At 48.0% G+C, this 16839-nt stretch overlaps 2 protein-coding genes across 9 annotated transcripts in view; both read left to right on the forward strand.

Annotated features, from left to right (window-relative positions):
* On the forward strand, nucleotides 1-1191 carry LOC310669183 (uncharacterized protein). The gene is made up of 2 exons (XM_083422757.1): nucleotides 1-874; nucleotides 988-1191. Exon 1 carries the CDS (start codon nucleotides 293-295, stop codon nucleotides 719-721), a length of 429 nt encoding a protein of 142 aa, XP_083278883.1. The 5' UTR covers nucleotides 1-292; the 3' UTR covers nucleotides 722-874; nucleotides 988-1191.
* A 5688-nt stretch (nucleotides 1192-6879) lies between these two features.
* The window catches only part of LOC310669109 (P2R1A-PPP2R2A-interacting phosphatase regulator 1-like), a 74081-nt gene continuing 64121 nt past the window's right edge, over nucleotides 6880-16839 (forward strand). For 7 of the 8 annotated variants that reach the window (XR_014507014.1, XR_014507015.1, XR_014507016.1 and 4 more), the window contains exons 1-3: nucleotides 6888-7435; nucleotides 12582-12660; nucleotides 15540-15596. Coding sequence is in view for 5 of the 8 variants with exons in the window: in XM_083422700.1 (XP_083278826.1) it covers nucleotides 7329-7435; nucleotides 12582-12660; nucleotides 15540-15596 (243 nt within the window). In the remaining 3 variants the exon portion in view is untranslated. Of the gene's footprint in view, nucleotides 7436-12581; nucleotides 12661-15539; nucleotides 15597-16839 lie in introns of all 8 variants that reach the window. The other variant, XM_083422697.1, reaches the window with a different exon arrangement.

The raw sequence follows: 16839 nt of genomic DNA on the forward strand, positions 1-16839 counted from the left end.
CCTCGCTCAGTTCAACTGCTACCTCCAAGCCAATGAGCTGACAGAAGTATCACAGGAGCGGAAGCGGGGCCTATTCCTCAGCCTCTGTGGGCCTGAGGTGTTTGAGATGGCCTGAGCATTGGTTGTACCTGAAGCAGTCCAGGCAGCACCGTGGGACTCGATTCAAGAGAAGCTCCGCAACCACTACGTGCCAAAGCTGTCCAAGATTGCTGCCCGCCATGCGTTCTATCACCGGAACCAGGCAGAGGGGGAGTCAATTAACAACTACACCACCGCCCTGCGACAGGCTGCAATGCACTGCGAGTTCCGAGACTTAGACGATGCCCTGATGGATCGAATCGTCTGTGGGGTCCGGGACATCCGTCTTCAACGGCGTCTCCTCGCCAGGCCAGACCTCACGCTGCAGAAAGCCATTGAGGAGGCCGTGGCCTCGGAAGCTGCTGAACGCTCCGCCCAGGAGATCCGCAAGGCCAGCAGCCCGCGTCTTACTAGGAAGCCAGTTCCAGTGCATCACAAAGAGGCCAGCAGTGATGAGGCATCCTCCAGTGAAGACGATGACGTGCACCAGACAAAGCGGGAGTGCAGGAAGTTCCAACAGAAGTCCAAGGGCCAAGCGGAATGTGCCAGCTGTGGAGGCAACCATTCCCGTACCAAGTGTCGATTCAGAGACGCCATCTGTCGGAAGTGTTCCAGAAGATGCCACATCGCTAAGGTCTGCTGATCAGCTCCGTCCGGCACCCCACCTTCACCGACTCACAAGTCCAAGTCTTCACTCCAGTCTGCCAAGGAAAGCTGTTTCGCTCTCAACAACTGCCACTGCCCGTCTGGAACCACAATTGGCTAAACGGACTCGCCTACGCGACGCAAGCTGAACGTCACGGTTCTCATTGAAGGAGCTCCATGTGACATGGAGATCGACACCGGGTCTGCCCTGTCCATCGTGTCTTGGCGCACCATCAAAAGATTGGTACCCAGAGTGTCTAAAAGGCAACTTGACTCTCACCACGTACACCTGAGAGACTACCAGGGAAACGACATTCCCGTGGTAGGCGTTGGCCGGTTCCGGATTGCCTTCAAGGATTTTTCGGGCCTGCTCCGACTGGTGGTGGTCGAAGGTCAGTGGCCAAGTCTCCTAGGGCTAGACTGGTTTGATGCCCTCAGCCTGGAAGTCACCGGCATCAACTGCATCTCTAATGCAGAGACTGAGAGTCTGGTCAAAGACTTTGCCGAGGTTTTTGACGGTACTTTGGGGCAATATACAGGTACGCCCCCATCAAGCTAAAGCCTCGCCGGGTTCCTTTTGCTTTCAAGGCTAAGGTGGACAAACAACTGGACAAGCTGATTGTCCAAGGCGTTTTGGAGCCGGTTGACCATGCCAAGTGGGAAACCCCCATCGTCACCCCTGTCAAGCCAGACTGGTCGGTGAGAATCTGCGCCGACTACAAGTGCACAATCAACAAGGCACTTCAGCAGCACACTTACCCGGTTCCTGTTGTTCAACACCTGCTGCATTCCCTGGGTGAGGGTAAGTTCTTTGCTAAGCTGGACCTTGCCCAAGCCTATCTACAACTGCCCGTCGATGATGCCACTGCTGAAGCCCAGACGATCGTCACCCACCGAGGGGCATTCCGTTGCCGCCGGTTGCAGTTCGGGGTGAGTGTGGCTCCTGGCATCTTCCAAAGCCTTATGGAGCGTCTCCTGCAAGGGCTTCCAGGCGTGGTACCGTATTTTGACGACGTCTTGGTATCCGCAGACTCACACCAGCAGCTGTTTGATCGCCTCCGTGCCATGCTGACCAGGTACCAGGAGGCCGGACTCAAGGTAAAGAGGGAGAAGTGCCAGATCGCCATTCCACAGGTGGAGTTCCTGGGCTATCTTATCGACGTCTCCGGCCTTCACCCGACGACATCCAAGATCCGTGCTATCCAGCAGGCCCCCATCCCAAAGAACAAGACGGAGTTGCAGGCGTTCCTGGGACTGCTGAACTTTTATAACATGTTCCTGCCCCACAAAGCCACGGTGGCTGAGCCTCTTCACCGACTCCTCAGCACAAAAACGCCTTGGTCCTGGGGTCATCGGGAGACGGCGGCTTTCAACGCAGTCAAGGCTTTCCTTTCATTGGACAGTGTGCTGGTACAGTACAGTGAAGCCAGGCCGCTGGTCCTTGCCTGCGACGCCTCACCTTTTGGCATCAGCGCTGTCCTTAGTCACCGTTTTCCAGACGGAAGAGAAGCACTGCTCGCCTGCTTTTCCAGGACGCTATCTCCGACTGAACGGAATTACAGCCAGCTCAACAAGGAGGCACTGGCACTTGTGGCTGGAGTGAAGAGGTTCCATGAATACCTCTACAGCAGGACTTTCGACCTCATCACCGACAACAAGCCGCTCCTGGGCCTCCTCACCGCGCATGCTGTGATGGACTGTTTTTCTGGCTGCCTACCACTACCGGCTCATCCATCGCCCAGGGAAATTGATGGGCCATACCAACGCCCTCAGCCGTTGCCCTCTTCCAGTGTTTGTGAAAGGCCTGGCTCCTGCTTCATCGCTCCTCCTGATTGAGGATCTTCCGGCAGCGCCTGTATCAGCTGCCACTGTGGCCTCCGCATCTGCCCAGGATCGCACCATCAGCCGTGTGCTCAACTGGGTGTGGAGAGGGTGGCCACAAGGGCCTTTTGCATCGGAGTTCCAGCCCTTCACAACCAGACAAGACAAACTCTCGGCTCATCGCGGCTGTCTGCTTTGGGGAGACCGCGTTGTGATTCCCCAAAGATTCCGTCAACGCATCCTTGTGGCTCTGCACGTTGGCCACCCAGGAATCATAAAAATGAAAGCGTTGGCTCGGTGTTACGTCTGGTGGCCTAACATGGACGATGCCATCACTTACTGGGTTTTCGCCTGTCAAGCGTGCCAAGAATTGAGGCCTGCGCCACTGGCAGCTAAGGGACACACCTGGGAGATGCCCAAGACACCCTGGTCGAGGGTGCACATCGATCTGGCCGGCCCCTTTCGGGGCCAGCCCTTTATGGTAGTGGTGGACACCTATTCCAAATGGCTGGAGGTGGCCCTAATGCCCTCCACCCCTACCAAGGCGGTCATCCGGGTGCTGCAAGGCCTCTTTGCAACGCATGGGTGTCCTGATGTCCTCGTCTCTGACAACGGACCGCAGTTCATGTCAGGCACTTTTGAGTGGTACCTTTTGGGACTGGGCATCCGCCATGCCCTAACGGCACCGTTTCATCCATCCAGCAACGGGCAAGCGGAGAGAATGGTGCTGTCAGGGGTTCAGGAGCAGAGGCACAGGAAAGGGAGGAAATGGAGAGCGAGGGGGAGGAGTCCGAAGGAAATGTCAGCGAGGACAGCGGTCCGAGGTCTCCGAGTCTCTCCAGCGAATCGGAAGATTCACAGAAAGGGGCTCCCGTGGTCAGAGCAAGGGGGGTTCCTAGGGGGACACCCCAGGAAGAAGGGGCCAGGGGGGACTCAGAGAGCAGCAGTTGGAAATCAGGACCAGCGTCCACACCAGAGTGCAGAAGGGGGGAGGAGTCCCAGGCATCGGGATCAGGCGGCGCGCGCCCAGCGGGAGGACATGAGCCAGGATTGGCCACGCCTCCATCGGAGAGCGAGGAAACGGTCGAGAGGAAGGTTGAAGGCTGCGCGCGCGCGCCAAGTTCAAATGTACAGGAGGGCGGCGCAGTTGGCAGCCCGGATAGGGAGCCAGGTCCCAAAGCCCGCCGAAGAGAGCGGGAGGAGTCAGGGGGGTCTACGTCTGCGTCGGAAGAATCCAGGAAGGAAGGGACCCCGGGGGGTAGCAGGACCCAGAGGAGAAAGGAGAGACGGAAGAGGTGGAGTAAGGCTAGAGTCTTAAACTGGTGTACAGGGGGCGGAGATTCAGATGGAGCTTCGCCGGTCTAAACCCTAGACGTAGAGCTGGGGCGCTCCGGTTTGAAAATGGAAACTGTACTTCAATAAAGACATTTGTGTATTACTACCGGCTAGCGTTGGTCCTCTGTGAGCTGGGACCTGGAGCCAGCTCTGACAGGTGCGCTCGGCAAAAGAGGCACTGGCGCACCTGGACCAGGGAGACTGGCATGAGCGGGTTGCTGAATACTTGTTTGTGCAACACATCACCCCTCATGCGGCCACAGGGCGGAGTCCTGCCAAACTGCTTATGGGCCGCCGCCTCAGACCTCCTCTCGACCGGCTGCACCCGGACTTTGCCATGGCCAAACCCCCAGGCTGTGCCAATGCGCCATGGTCATTTGTTCCAGGAAACCAGGTATTTGCACAGAACTTTGTGGGGGACATTCCTTGGGTGCCAGCCACAGTAGTGGGAGTCACTGGACCTCGCTCATACCAGGTGGCACTCGAAGACGGACGCTTGTGGCACTTAGACCAGCTTAGGCGCAGGGTTGGGGACTTGGACACTACTGCAGTGCCAACTGTGCTCATGGATCCAGAACAGACACTTACAGATGGCGAGACTCCACCTACACCTCTCTCACAAAGTGCAGGTGCGGAGCCGAACCAAGCTGCTTCAGAGGGTTTGCCGGACTTCCCACAGACTCAGACCACTGCCATGCCTGACATTCCGCCAACTCCACTTGCGGATGTTCCACCCACAGCAGCGGATCCAGGGGACTTGGTTTCAACGCCACCTAGGGTCGCGCCACAGCCTCAGCAAGAATCGGGCAGGCCCCTGGACCTGGGTATCGCTCCCCGGCAGTCTGGCAGAGTTTCCCAGCGCCCAACTTATTTAAAGGACTATGTTGTTGGACATGTAATATTGTTGGCCTAATGGAAGTAGGTGAAATGTAACCGATATGCTTTTGTGCCTAATTGAACCTTTACGTGTAGTGCTGTATATAAGGAAACCATTATGATTGTAACTAACGCCTTATCTCGGTGGGGAGGGGTGTTATGTACTGAAGTTCTCACCCTGGGCCAGCAGGGGGATACTGTAGTTATGCAAATATGGGATCGAAAGTGACGTTCAGTGATTGGATAGTTTTAGAAAAGTTGTTACGATTATGTGTACTGGAGCTCTATATAAGCAGGCTGACTGAACCCTTCAGCTCAGTTCTGTTCTGGCCTCTGAATAAGCAAGAGCTGTTTGAAGAATCACTGTGTTGTCTGATATGTTCACCCACAACTTAACAGTTTCTTTCGGCAGATCTTGTCCTAAAATACCAAACAAGAAAGCTTCTGCTGCAAATTCATATGTTCTGACTGTATTGCATTGGTACATCAAAGACGTACAGTGGTGCCTCGCAAGTTTTTTCGTCTTGCGAAGCAAGCCCATTAGCGGATCAGCACTATTAGCGGTTTAGCGGCTATTAGCGGCTATTAAAGGCTTAAGGGATTAGCGGATTAGCTGCTGAAAGGCTATTAGCAGCTTAGTGCCTTAGAAAAAGGGGGTGGGGAGCGGAAAAAAAACCCCAGGAATCGCAAGACATTTTCGTCTTGCGAAGCAAGCCCATAGGGAAATTCATCCTGCGAAGCACCTCCAAAACGGAAAACCCTTTCGTCTAGCAGGTTTTCCGTCTTGCGAGGCATTCGTCTTGCGGGGCACCACTGTATCTTGATTATTGCCCATCAATCAAACTCATCGAAAATCAGAAGCCAGCAAAAGAATGTTTCCACATTGGAAAAGTGACCATGTTCCTTCTAGGACAGGATGGATTCCAAAATCAGTTGAATATGCAGAGTTGTTGGACAATTTGTCGGAAATAAAACAAAACAAAACGCGTGTTAAAATATATATGAAAAATAATTGTTGCAGTCTAAACGCTGTTGTAGCATATGAATAATATCTGTAATAGTTATTACAGATAAAAATAATACTAAAATAATAATAATATAAATATTATAATAACTATGATAATAATAGCAACCTCTGCTTCAGAGTATCTGACAAATGATTCCCAGCAACAAAGTGAGTATTGCACATGAAAGCTCATACCTTGAAAGCTTATATTTAATTGATCTTTAAGGTGCCACCGGAATTATTACAAAATATTTTTTCATCTTTCATCTTGTGATTTATTATCTGTAATAGGTGATAATAAGAATCAAGAACACAGATAATTAAATATTTATGTATACTTTTGGGTTTGATAACAACCTGACAAGTTTTGGCAATCAGATAATAATGAATATGTGAAATATGTAGTGGATGGAAAGATATTCTTTATTTTATTATATTAGATTTTATCCCCTTTAGGTTGATTTGCTTTATAATTTTATATTAATGGATGATAAGGAAGCTTTCTTTTATTTATTTCAATTGAGCATATAAAATTAAAAAAAGGAAAAAAAGAATATAAATCTTAGAAAGATTTTTACCTCCCAAAGCATTTTATTTTAAAAATCCGATTTAAATTTTAAAAATCCGATTAAAAAAAATCAGAATTTTATGAAAATAAATAAATTAATCCGATTAAAAAAAAAACCAAAAGAAAGCATTGATTTTTATACACCCTGATAATACATTTTTATTTGCTGCAAGTCACCTAGAGACCTTCAGGTGACAAGCGACTAATAATAATAATGTAATAATACCCGAAAAATAAAAGTCACCGGCAAAAGAGGCAACGGGGACTCGAACTCGTAGCCCTGAAAGGAATCGTGACGCTTCCTCCACCGGCCCCTCCCTTCCACCGCAAAAGCCACTTTCTGGATTGGCCCGTTGTCATGGGGGACGTCAAAGTAAAGCAGCCAATCTGCGTTACCGCGCTTGTGGGCGGAGCGGCAAGGGAGAGCCGCCGCGACGAAATCAAAAGGCTCACCTTCCCTCGCCCGTGTTTTTTCCCTTTTCCCCCCGCCCTCTACTCCTCCTCCTTGGGAGGTGCTCCGGCCAGACGTACGCACGCGCAGAGGCCGACATGCGCAGGAGCAGCGGGGTGCATGCGTGAAGGGCCGGCCCACCGGTTCCCTCCTCTCCCAGCAGCCAGCGCGCGCACACACCCGCATGTGCACCGCCTCCCGGCTGGCCCGCCTCCGCCTGAGGAGGCCCATCGACGCTGTGCTCCGGCGAGAAGGACGCACGCATGCGCAGGAGCAGCCCTTTCCTTTCCTCTCGCCCATCAGCCGGGCGATCCAGTACGCGTGCGCGCGCGTGCGCAACGCCTACCGGCTGGCCGGCCTCCGCCTGAGGAGGCGCTCCGACGCCGCTCCGGAGGCGAAGCTGAGGCGACGACGGGCAGGAGGAGCCGCCTCCCCCGGGCAAGCCCTCCGCGGGCGCTGCCATGCTCCTTCCACCGCAGCTGGGAGGCCGGGCCTGAGGAGCCGCAGCCGAGCCGCCCTCGGTGAGCAGGCCCGCCGCCGCCGCCTCCATGGCCCAGGCCGAGAAGATGGAGCTGGACCTGGAGCTGCCGCCGGCCGGGAGCGAGGGGGGCGGCCTGAGGCGCTCCAACAGCGCCCCGCTCATCCACGGGCTCAGGTGCGGCACGGGCCCTCCGTCGCGCGCGGGGCCGGTGGTCGGGGATGGAGGGATGGGCCATGGCTGGGTGAGGGGAGGGCAGGGCGCCTCCTCCTCTTGGGCCTGGCCCTTGGCCACAGGAGGAATAATAATAATAATAAATAATTTTTATTTGTATCTCGTCCTCCCTGGCGGAGGCCAGGCTCGGGGCGGCTAACATAGTAAAAACAACACAGTATGCATAAAAACAGACATCAGTTAATTAAAATTGATCTTAAAATTAATCCAGACAAGTTATAACCTGGGCAGGTGGCAATTAGCAGGTTGGAATTAAGGGAGGTTAACACTTGCTAGGACCAACTGTTTCCACTGTTTAAAATAATGGTTATTATTTTAAAAAGGGCATCGGGGTCAGGAAGGGCAGAAAGGGGGCATCACCCCCGGAGGTAGCACCGCCCCTTGGCCCTCCAGCTGCTTTGGGACTACAATGTCCATCAACCCTAGGGATAATGGGAGTTGTAGTGCCCAAACAGCTGGAGGGCCAAGTTGGGCCATGCCTGATCTAGAGTAGTGGTGGCCTAACTTGGCCCGCCAGCTGCTTTGGGACTACAGTTCCCATCATCCCTGACCACTGGTCCTGTTAGCTAGGAGTGATGGGAGTTGTAGTCCCAAAACAGCTGGAGGGCCAGGTTGTGCCATACCTGCTTGAAATGAATGGGCGTACTCGAGACTCGAAGAGACCAAGATCCATCATGCGCAACGAAGCCGAACTTAGGGTCGACGTGGGAATTATGAGACGTATAGGATGCCCAACGACCACGCTTACAGTCCCAGAGCAGAAATGTGAATATTGTTTATAGGCACCTTGCCTGTATATATATATGTGCAATGGAAGGCTTAAAAGCAGTTCTTGCGCCAGGTGAGCTGGGGGTTCCCCTGGAGGAAAAGCAGCGTGGATTTGATTTAAAGCACTGGTCAGTAAAGCTTGATTTAAATCCATTTTTTTACAGAAAGGTTTAACCTTGCTGGCATCCTCTTCGTATTGACAACCAGAGGAAGATTGCATTTTTGGAAGAATAAATTTTCAGAGTTGTTTTTACAGTGACATCAGAAATGACCGATTTGGTTATATTATTAGAAATACATAGACAGATAATGATGAAATTATTTTTATTTGGACACTACTTGATTGGAAGGAGAAAAATTATTTCCTTCATAACCATTTAAACCATGTATTCCACTATAACAATAACATGATAGCATATGGATATATAATATATAATATATAATATTTTTCATTCCATAAGACACACCTAGTTTTTAGAAGAGGAAAACAAGAAAAAATATATTCTGAATCAAATGTTGTACTAAACTACAGTGGTACCTCTGGTTAAGAACTCAATTTGTTCCAGAGGTCCGTTCTTAACCTAAAACTGTTCTTAACCTGAGGTACCAGAGGCCTCCCGCTGCTGCTGCGCCACCAGAGCACGATTTCTCTTCTCATCCTGAAGCAAAATTCTTAACCCGAGGTACTATTTCTGGGTTCGTGGAGTATGTAATCTGAAGCGTCTGTAACCTGAAGCATCTGTAACCCAAGGTACCACTGTATATGAGCTTTCCACATTGAGTCCCTTAGATCTAAGGACTGTATGGTTTTGCCCTACACAATTATTTTAATAAAGCCAAAAGAAGTGGGACTTCTTGTTCATTGCAGAGAGCTCTGGGGGCTTTCATATGAGGGAGGAATCTGATTCAGTTCCCATTTAAAGTCACACCTTCGTACACAACACAAGGACCAAACCACAGCTGCCCTTGAAATTTCACACTTCTGTAAAGAAAGGTACTATTGTCCCAGCAAGACCAGTGGCGGAGGGAGGGTCTTGTGTGGCGGCACATGGCCTGCGGGGACGTGGGATGTCGCCCATGTGATCGTCGTCCCAAGGGGGTGGCATGTGTGCGCGCGTGCCCATCCCAATGGGGCGGCCAAGCACAGGGGCAGACGTATTACACGGCTCCCGCTGTGTTTGCTTTGCACCTGTGTAAGTGGCTCCTTTCCTGCTTTGCAGCTTAAAAGCGAGCTGCGGAGGAGGGATGGACAGGAGCCATGCCTCCCATCCGTTCCACCTCCGTGCAGCATTCGCTTCATATAACGCACGGACATTTCCCCTTTTTAGGGGGAAAAAGGGCGTCTTAGGGAGCGAAAAATATAGTATGTGCAATGGAATGCTTAAAAGCGGATTTATGTGCCAGGTCTACTGAGGGTTCCCCTGGAGAAAAGAGTTTTTAAGCCGTTGGCCTGACTCGCTAGGGAAGGTCTGCTCAGCACACAGGCTCTGGTGGTAAGAGGGTCCTCTCTCACCTTCTAGCCATGGGGTATGCAAGTTTCGCACAATGAAATTTGTGGGGGAAAACCCTGTGTATGCCGAAAGAGAGAGAGGTTTGAGGAATGTAAATTTGCTTGACAATGTTTTTATCCTCCGGACTACTTGCATCAATGTTTAAAGCAGGGGTCAGCAAACTTTTTCAGCAGGAGACCGGTCCACTGTCCCTCAGACCTGACCCTCCTATGCCCCACAGATTACCCAGAGATGCATTTTAAATAAAAGGGCACATTCTACTAATGTAAAAACATGCTGATTCCTGGACCATCTGCGGGCTGGATTGAGAAGGTGATTGGGCCGGATCCAGCCCCTGGGCCTTAGTTTGCCTGCCCATGGTTTAAAGCAGGCATGGCCAAACTTGGCCCTCCAGCAGTTTTGAGACTACAATTCCCATTATCCATGACCTCTTGTCCTGTTAGTTAGGGATGATGGGATTTGTAGTCCCAAAACAGCTTTAGGGCCAAGTTTGGCCATGCCTGCTTTAAAGCATACAGTTAAAGCACAAATACAGTGGTACCTCTGTTTACAATTCGTTCCAGAGGTCTGTTCTTAACGTGAAACCGTTCTTAACCTGAGGTACCACTTTAGCTAATGGGACTCCTGCTGCCGCCGCATGATTCCTGTTCTCATCCTGAAGCAAAGTTCTTAACCCGAGGTACTATTTCTGAGTTAGCAGAGTCTGTAACCTGAAGCGTCTGTAGCCAGAAGCATCTGTAACCCAAGGTACCACTGTAAAGGATCTGGAGAGGACATTGGAATGTTGTTCTACTTTACGCTACCTAAGGTCACAGGGAACTGGTATCCTATAGACCAGTGATGGCCAAACTTGGCCCTCCAGCTGTTTTGGGACTACAACTCCCATCATCCCTAGCTAACATGACCAGTGGTCAGGGATGATGGGCATTGTAGTCCCAAAACAGCTGGAGTGTCGAGTTTGGCTAACACAGCTATAGACGTCTGTTACAAAGGGCAATTAACCTGTATATCAGTGGGGCTTCTGTTGTTTTGTTGGCATCCGTCTGTCTTGGGAGAGAATGGAGGATTGCACCTGTGGAATGGCCTTCATAGTAGTTTCAGATGGACGGCTTCTTGTCTCACAGCTCATACTCTTAGCCAATGTACTGTACTGCTATTCCATTAGTAATTAATAATACTAACAATTTATTATTTATACACCCCATGCCCCCCCAATCTGGCTGGGTTTCCCCAGCCTCTCTGGGTGGCTTCCAACCAAATATTAAAAACACAAGACAGCATCAAACATTAAGAAACTTCCCTAAACAGGGCTGCCTTAAAAGATATCTTTTAAAAGTCAGATAGTTGCTTATTGCCTTGATATCAGCTGGGAGGGCGTTCCACAAGGCAGACGCCACCACCCAGAAGGCCCTTTGCCTGGTTCCCTGTAACCTCGCTTCTCGCAGGGAGGGAACCACCAGAAGGCCCTTGGCGCTGGACCTCAGTGTCCGGGCCGAATGGTGGGGGTGGAGATGCTCCTTCAGGTTTACAGGATGAGGCTGTTTAGGGCTTTCAAGGTAGGCACCAACCCTTTGAATTGTCCTCGGAAATGTACTGGGAGCCAATGCAGGTCTCTCAGGACCAGTGTTATGTGATCTTGGTGGCCACTCCCAGTCCCCAGTATGGCTGCCGCATTCTGGATTAATTGCAGTTTCCAAGTCACCTTCAAAGGCAGCCCCACGTAGAGCGCATGGCAGTAGTTCATTTCCTAAGTTAGATGGGTTCCACACAAAGTTTCTTCAGTCCCTATTACAGGTCACAAACTGTGTCCCAAATTCAGTTCTTGGAAACAGGTGAATGCCCACTCTCCACTAAAGTATGGTGGGTTGCCCTGAGATACAGGCGCAAGATCTCAGTACTTGGCCTGGGGGAGGGATTACTTCTACATTTAACCAGCAAGGAGTTTATCAGCCCATGGCTGAAAACTATGGCCAGAAAATCCAGAAAAGCTATGATACTGCCCTTGAATCCCTGAGGCAAAGATTTTGGGACATTTCATGCGACCTGCAATCCCGATCTTATGTAATTTGTAGCCCGGTCGCAGCTGGAATCCAATACAGGTACGACTTTCAGATATCCTCATATCTTAGGAACCTGTCTGTACCAACATATTAGTGTTTATTTACCAAGCCAGACTAAATGTATTTCCATCAGAAGTGCTGAATGGTAGACTGAGAGGCATCCCTTATCAGAACTGGCTTTGTTTATGTTCTCAGGACATCAATTGCATGAAGCATATTTTACTGTGATGTGGGCAGTAGAAGCAAGCAAGGGACCAACTGATCAAACCCCTTCTGGCAAATCTGCCGGGAAAATCTGAAGCGTCCCATATTAAACATCTTTTGGAGGACAGGTCCAATGATATTGCACTGGCTGTGGCAAAGTTTCTTTCGGAAGTTAAAAGAAACAAAGATCTTCATGCTTGAGACATAACAAAACGACCGCTTCGGTTTCTCTTTCTTTTGTGGTTGGCTGTCACAACAGTATTTTGTCCTGAAATTGTTCAATGGGTCTTTGGACCGCAATAAAGATTGATGATGATGATGCAGGGCAGCAGTGTGGCCAGGATTCAGAGTGCCACAGGTGATATTGTGCTAGCTGTGCATGGGAGCTACGTATTTATATAGAGCCAGCAATATATGTGGCACATTTCCGAACAAACCAAGCAGCCTCTTCCAAAGTTGATAGTCTACATTCAGATGGGAGAGAAAAGTGTGGGAAGGGAAGGATAGTCACCTGCATAACATAATAGACACTTTCGCTTCTTTCAGTGATAATTCCCAGGTCTTCCAGCCGCACGTCTTGCGCACCCGCCGGAACAGCACAACGGTCGTGAACCGGCACAGCATGGTAAGCATTGGTAAACATAAACATATATATATGTGTGTGAGCGCAAGTTCTCTCTGGTGTCTCTTAATGAGCTGTATATGTCTGTATATAATACAGTGTTGTCGGGCATGCTTCCTGACTATATTACGTGGAAATTAATTAAATTCCTCTGGGTTAACTCTCCTCTTTACTTCTTGGGTACGCAGGCTTCTTTTCTGATCCAGACATCGTTTTTTTACAATCGCTGCCGTTTGCACGTCTCAGTTTCCCACCAGGGCAGAATTCCAACTCGAGACCAGGCTTCCCATCGCGCCCGACGTAATCACACAAATAGAAACTGCAAATAGAAATATGCCCTGCCAGCCCACTGAGAAACTCTGCTCTGGAGCGTAGCTATTATGACATATCTCAGGATTGAAGTTGTTGAGATTTTTTTACGGTTTTGCCCCAAAGCTGTTGAGCTTCTTTTAGGATTTTAAGGATTTTATCCCAAAGTTATAGAGCTTTTTTTAGGCTTGATGCTGCTGAGTGCTGAGCTTTTCTTACATTTTTTGCCCCAAAGCTGTTGAGCTTATTTTAGGATTCAAGTTGTTGAGCTTTTTTTAGGGTTGGAATTGTTGAGCATGCAGTAAACTTTATTTCCTCTTTCCATAACTTTTTGCAAGATGAGAAACTTGCAATTTTCTGTCTTGCAAAGAGGCAAGCTGATAACATTTTCAATGGCAGGGATTAATTCAGCTAATTTTGCCCCGAGATTGAATTAGCTTTAGTATCAGTCTCTGCATGGTAGGCTAAAGTGTCAATCATCTCCACCAGATGAACAGCAAAGATGAGAAAAATAAGTTTTGCACTTGAAATTTCACATATAAATAATGCTTCAACTCTTCTTAGCCACCAATGAAGGTGTTTTCAGGTTCTATTGTTGTTAAAATATTCAGAGTAATATTACCTTCCTTTGCAACAGATTTATATGATGGAGTTTGACTGCGTCTGCATGAGAGAAACTGCCATTCCTCTTTCCTTTTAAGAAGAATGAATATTCTTTCAATGCTATAAAAATAAGGAGTTTTCAGGGCCACCTGCCTTGGAGTAGAGGCTGAGTGGTAGTATATTTCTCCTACATTAAAATGGGTGGAATGCATATCTACCATAATCCATAGTCCTTGGGAGGTTACAGCTGTGGAAATATTAGTGTTCTTCAGGGTGGATTTGATTTAAATCATGATTTAAATCACTAGTAAGTAAGACTTGATTTAAATCATTTTTTTACAGAAAGGTTTAATCTTGCTGGCATCCTCTTCATATTGAGAACCAGAGGAAGGTTTCCTTTTTGGAATCTTAAATTTTGAGTCATTTTTACAGTCACATCAGAAATGACTGATTGGTTCTACTATCAGAAATAAACAGATCATTGTTTCTGTTTGGACAACTTTTCTGCTGTACTTGATTGGAAGGAGAAAAATAATCATTTCCTTCATAACAATTTAAACCATTTATTTTACTAAAACAATAGCATAGTACATGGATCCATGTTTGTTAACTGATGTGGTTAAACTATTAGAAATACATTGAAAGATAATTATGAAATTATGGTGAGGTTTAATAAGTTAACTGTTTATATTTGGACAACATTTCTGCTGTACTTGATTAGAAGAAGAAAACTAATCATTTCCTTCATATTTCACTAAAACAAGAACATGATAGCATATGGACCCATGCTTGTAAACCATGCTTGTGGTTAAATTAATTTTTTTAATATTAAAAAAACTTCGAGTTTTAGCACACATGAAAAACTTTAAATCAGGGATCAGCAAACTTTTTCAGGAGGGGGCCAGTCCACTCTCCCTCAGACCTTAGAATCATAGAATCATAGAGTTGGAAGAGACCACAAGGGCCATCGAGTCCAACCCCCTGCCAAGCAGGAAACACCATCAGAGCACTCCTGACATATGGTTGTCAAGCAGGAAACACCATCAGAGCACTCCTGACCTTGTTGGGGGCCGGAGTCACCGCCTCCCAAAAGCACCCCCCTCCGGAATGCCCCCCTCTTATGCCACTCACGCCACAGCCACTGGCGCTTCCCCATCTTTGGCAGCGTTGGCATCCCCTGTCTTGGCGGAGTACAGAGGCCATGCCACTGGCCTGGTGGCGGAGGCAGCCTCCACGCCGCTGCTGCTTCCTTCCCACTCGACCGCTTCCTCCTGCTCAAGGGGCGTCGCGGAAGTCAGTTTCCGTGTGGTGAGGCAGGCCTCTGCAACGCGCCTGTTTAGCGCGGGGACTGACCAAGTGGGCGGTAGGGTCCTGCAACGTTCGTGGGCCGGATTAATGAGCCCAGTGGGCCATATCCAGCCCGCGGGCCTTAGTTTGACAACCTCTGCTTTAAATGAATCCTTCTTTCCTGATGAGCAGCCTTTGGACTATAATGTCACTTAAATAGAAAACTATCTTTAGAAAGAATTTTCCTCCAAAAGCGTTTTATTTTCAAAATCCGATTTACCGAAATTTTCTGTGTATAAGATGCCCCCATGTATAAGTCGCCCCCCTATGGGGGACTCCAAATTTAGAAACACCCTCAGCACTACCCATGTATAAGATGAGCCCCAATTTTAAACCTATTTTTGTGGTAAAAAACCCCCAAAAGACACTGAAAAACCTGGTAAATTTTTAAAAAATCCAATTTAAAAATCTGTTTTTTGTTGTTGTTTTTTAAAATATAGTTGATTTTTATCCACCCTGGTGTTATTACTATACAAGTTCTGTGGGCACTTATTATTATTGATGGCTCATCTTTCCGTCTTTACAAAGTGGCGTGCCAGGTTCTTGATTGAGTGTCGGTTTTCAGCCCAACCAAAGAAAGGTAACATCTGAAAGGTCTGTGCCTTCTTCCTTCTCTCCTGCAGCTGATCTCTTCCTCTACAATTCGTATCCCCAGCAGCCGACTCCATCAGATCAGAAGGGTAAGCAACATTTCACTTTTATGGGCACTGGCATTAAAGTACAAACATATATAAAAGTTCTTTGGAATTGGTCTCTCAATAATATCTTGGTTCTTTGAAGAAAACAGTCGTCTTGTGTGCTCCACTCCCAAAACCAAGCTCTATTTTTTTGCCTTCCTAAAAGGAAAAAAACTCTGGGTTTCTTAGCTAAATTTTTCTAGCTTCCACATATGGTTGTTAGAATTGGGGTCTCCATGACCCTATTCCACCTCTCCCTAATTTTCAGAAGCGGAGATTTTGCCGTGTATAAGACTAGGGTTTCCCCTGAAAAGATAATGCTCAGAATTTGGGGGGCATCTTATACTTGGGGGCATCTTATAGACGGAAAAATACGGCAGTTAAATGCAACTTAAGGGCAAGTTCTTGTTTGCAGGTCTGGGGTCCCACAGTGTGCATTTAACCCAGGCATAGGCAAACTCTGCCCTCCGGATGTTTTGGGACTACAATTCCCATCATCCCTGACTGCTGGTCCTGCTAGCTAGGGATGGTGGGAGTTGTAGTCCCCAAACAGCTGGAGGGCTGAGTTTGGATGTGCCTGATTTAACCTTTGGCCATTGCTAATTGCAATCCTCCTACTTGCATTCTAGAAGCTGAGCTATGTCATCATCATCATCATCATCATCATCATACTCTTGTTTAGAACCCAGTATAATGGTCTCTATATAATCTTGGACTGGAGCTTTTATTGGGGGTGTTGTTGCTGTTAATATTTTGTACTGTATCTTTATTTGGAATCTTACATTTTACATGGAAATTGTTCTATTTGGTTGTGTACTATTGGATGTTTTCTTTATTGTATGTGACTACTTTTCTTTGTAGTTACGTATTTTTTATAGTATGTTGTAAGCCTGACTTTAACTTTGGAAACTCAATAAGCACATGAGATGTAACCGGCTGTGTTCTTAGATAAATAAGGTATACTATTTATAGAATCAAATTGTAAATTTCAACAGAAGTAACTCATAAAATTCAACAAACGAACAAAGCAGAAGACCCAGTGAATCAGATCATTCTATAGTCAGTTCATGCATAAGGTCCATTTGTGTAATGATATTGTATATATTTGCATTACTTAGAGCTTTAACTACTGATGAAGCCCAGGACGGCGAAACAAGGCCAATATTCCAGAAATCCTTGTCTTAGACTTTTATGGAACTGTAACAACCTTTCATGTGGATGGTTTGGACTTTATGAACAGACAGGT

This window comes from Podarcis tiliguerta (genome assembly GCF_965153285.1).
Source record: "Podarcis tiliguerta genome assembly, chromosome: Z".
NCBI lineage: Eukaryota > Metazoa > Chordata > Lepidosauria > Squamata > Lacertidae > Podarcis > Podarcis tiliguerta.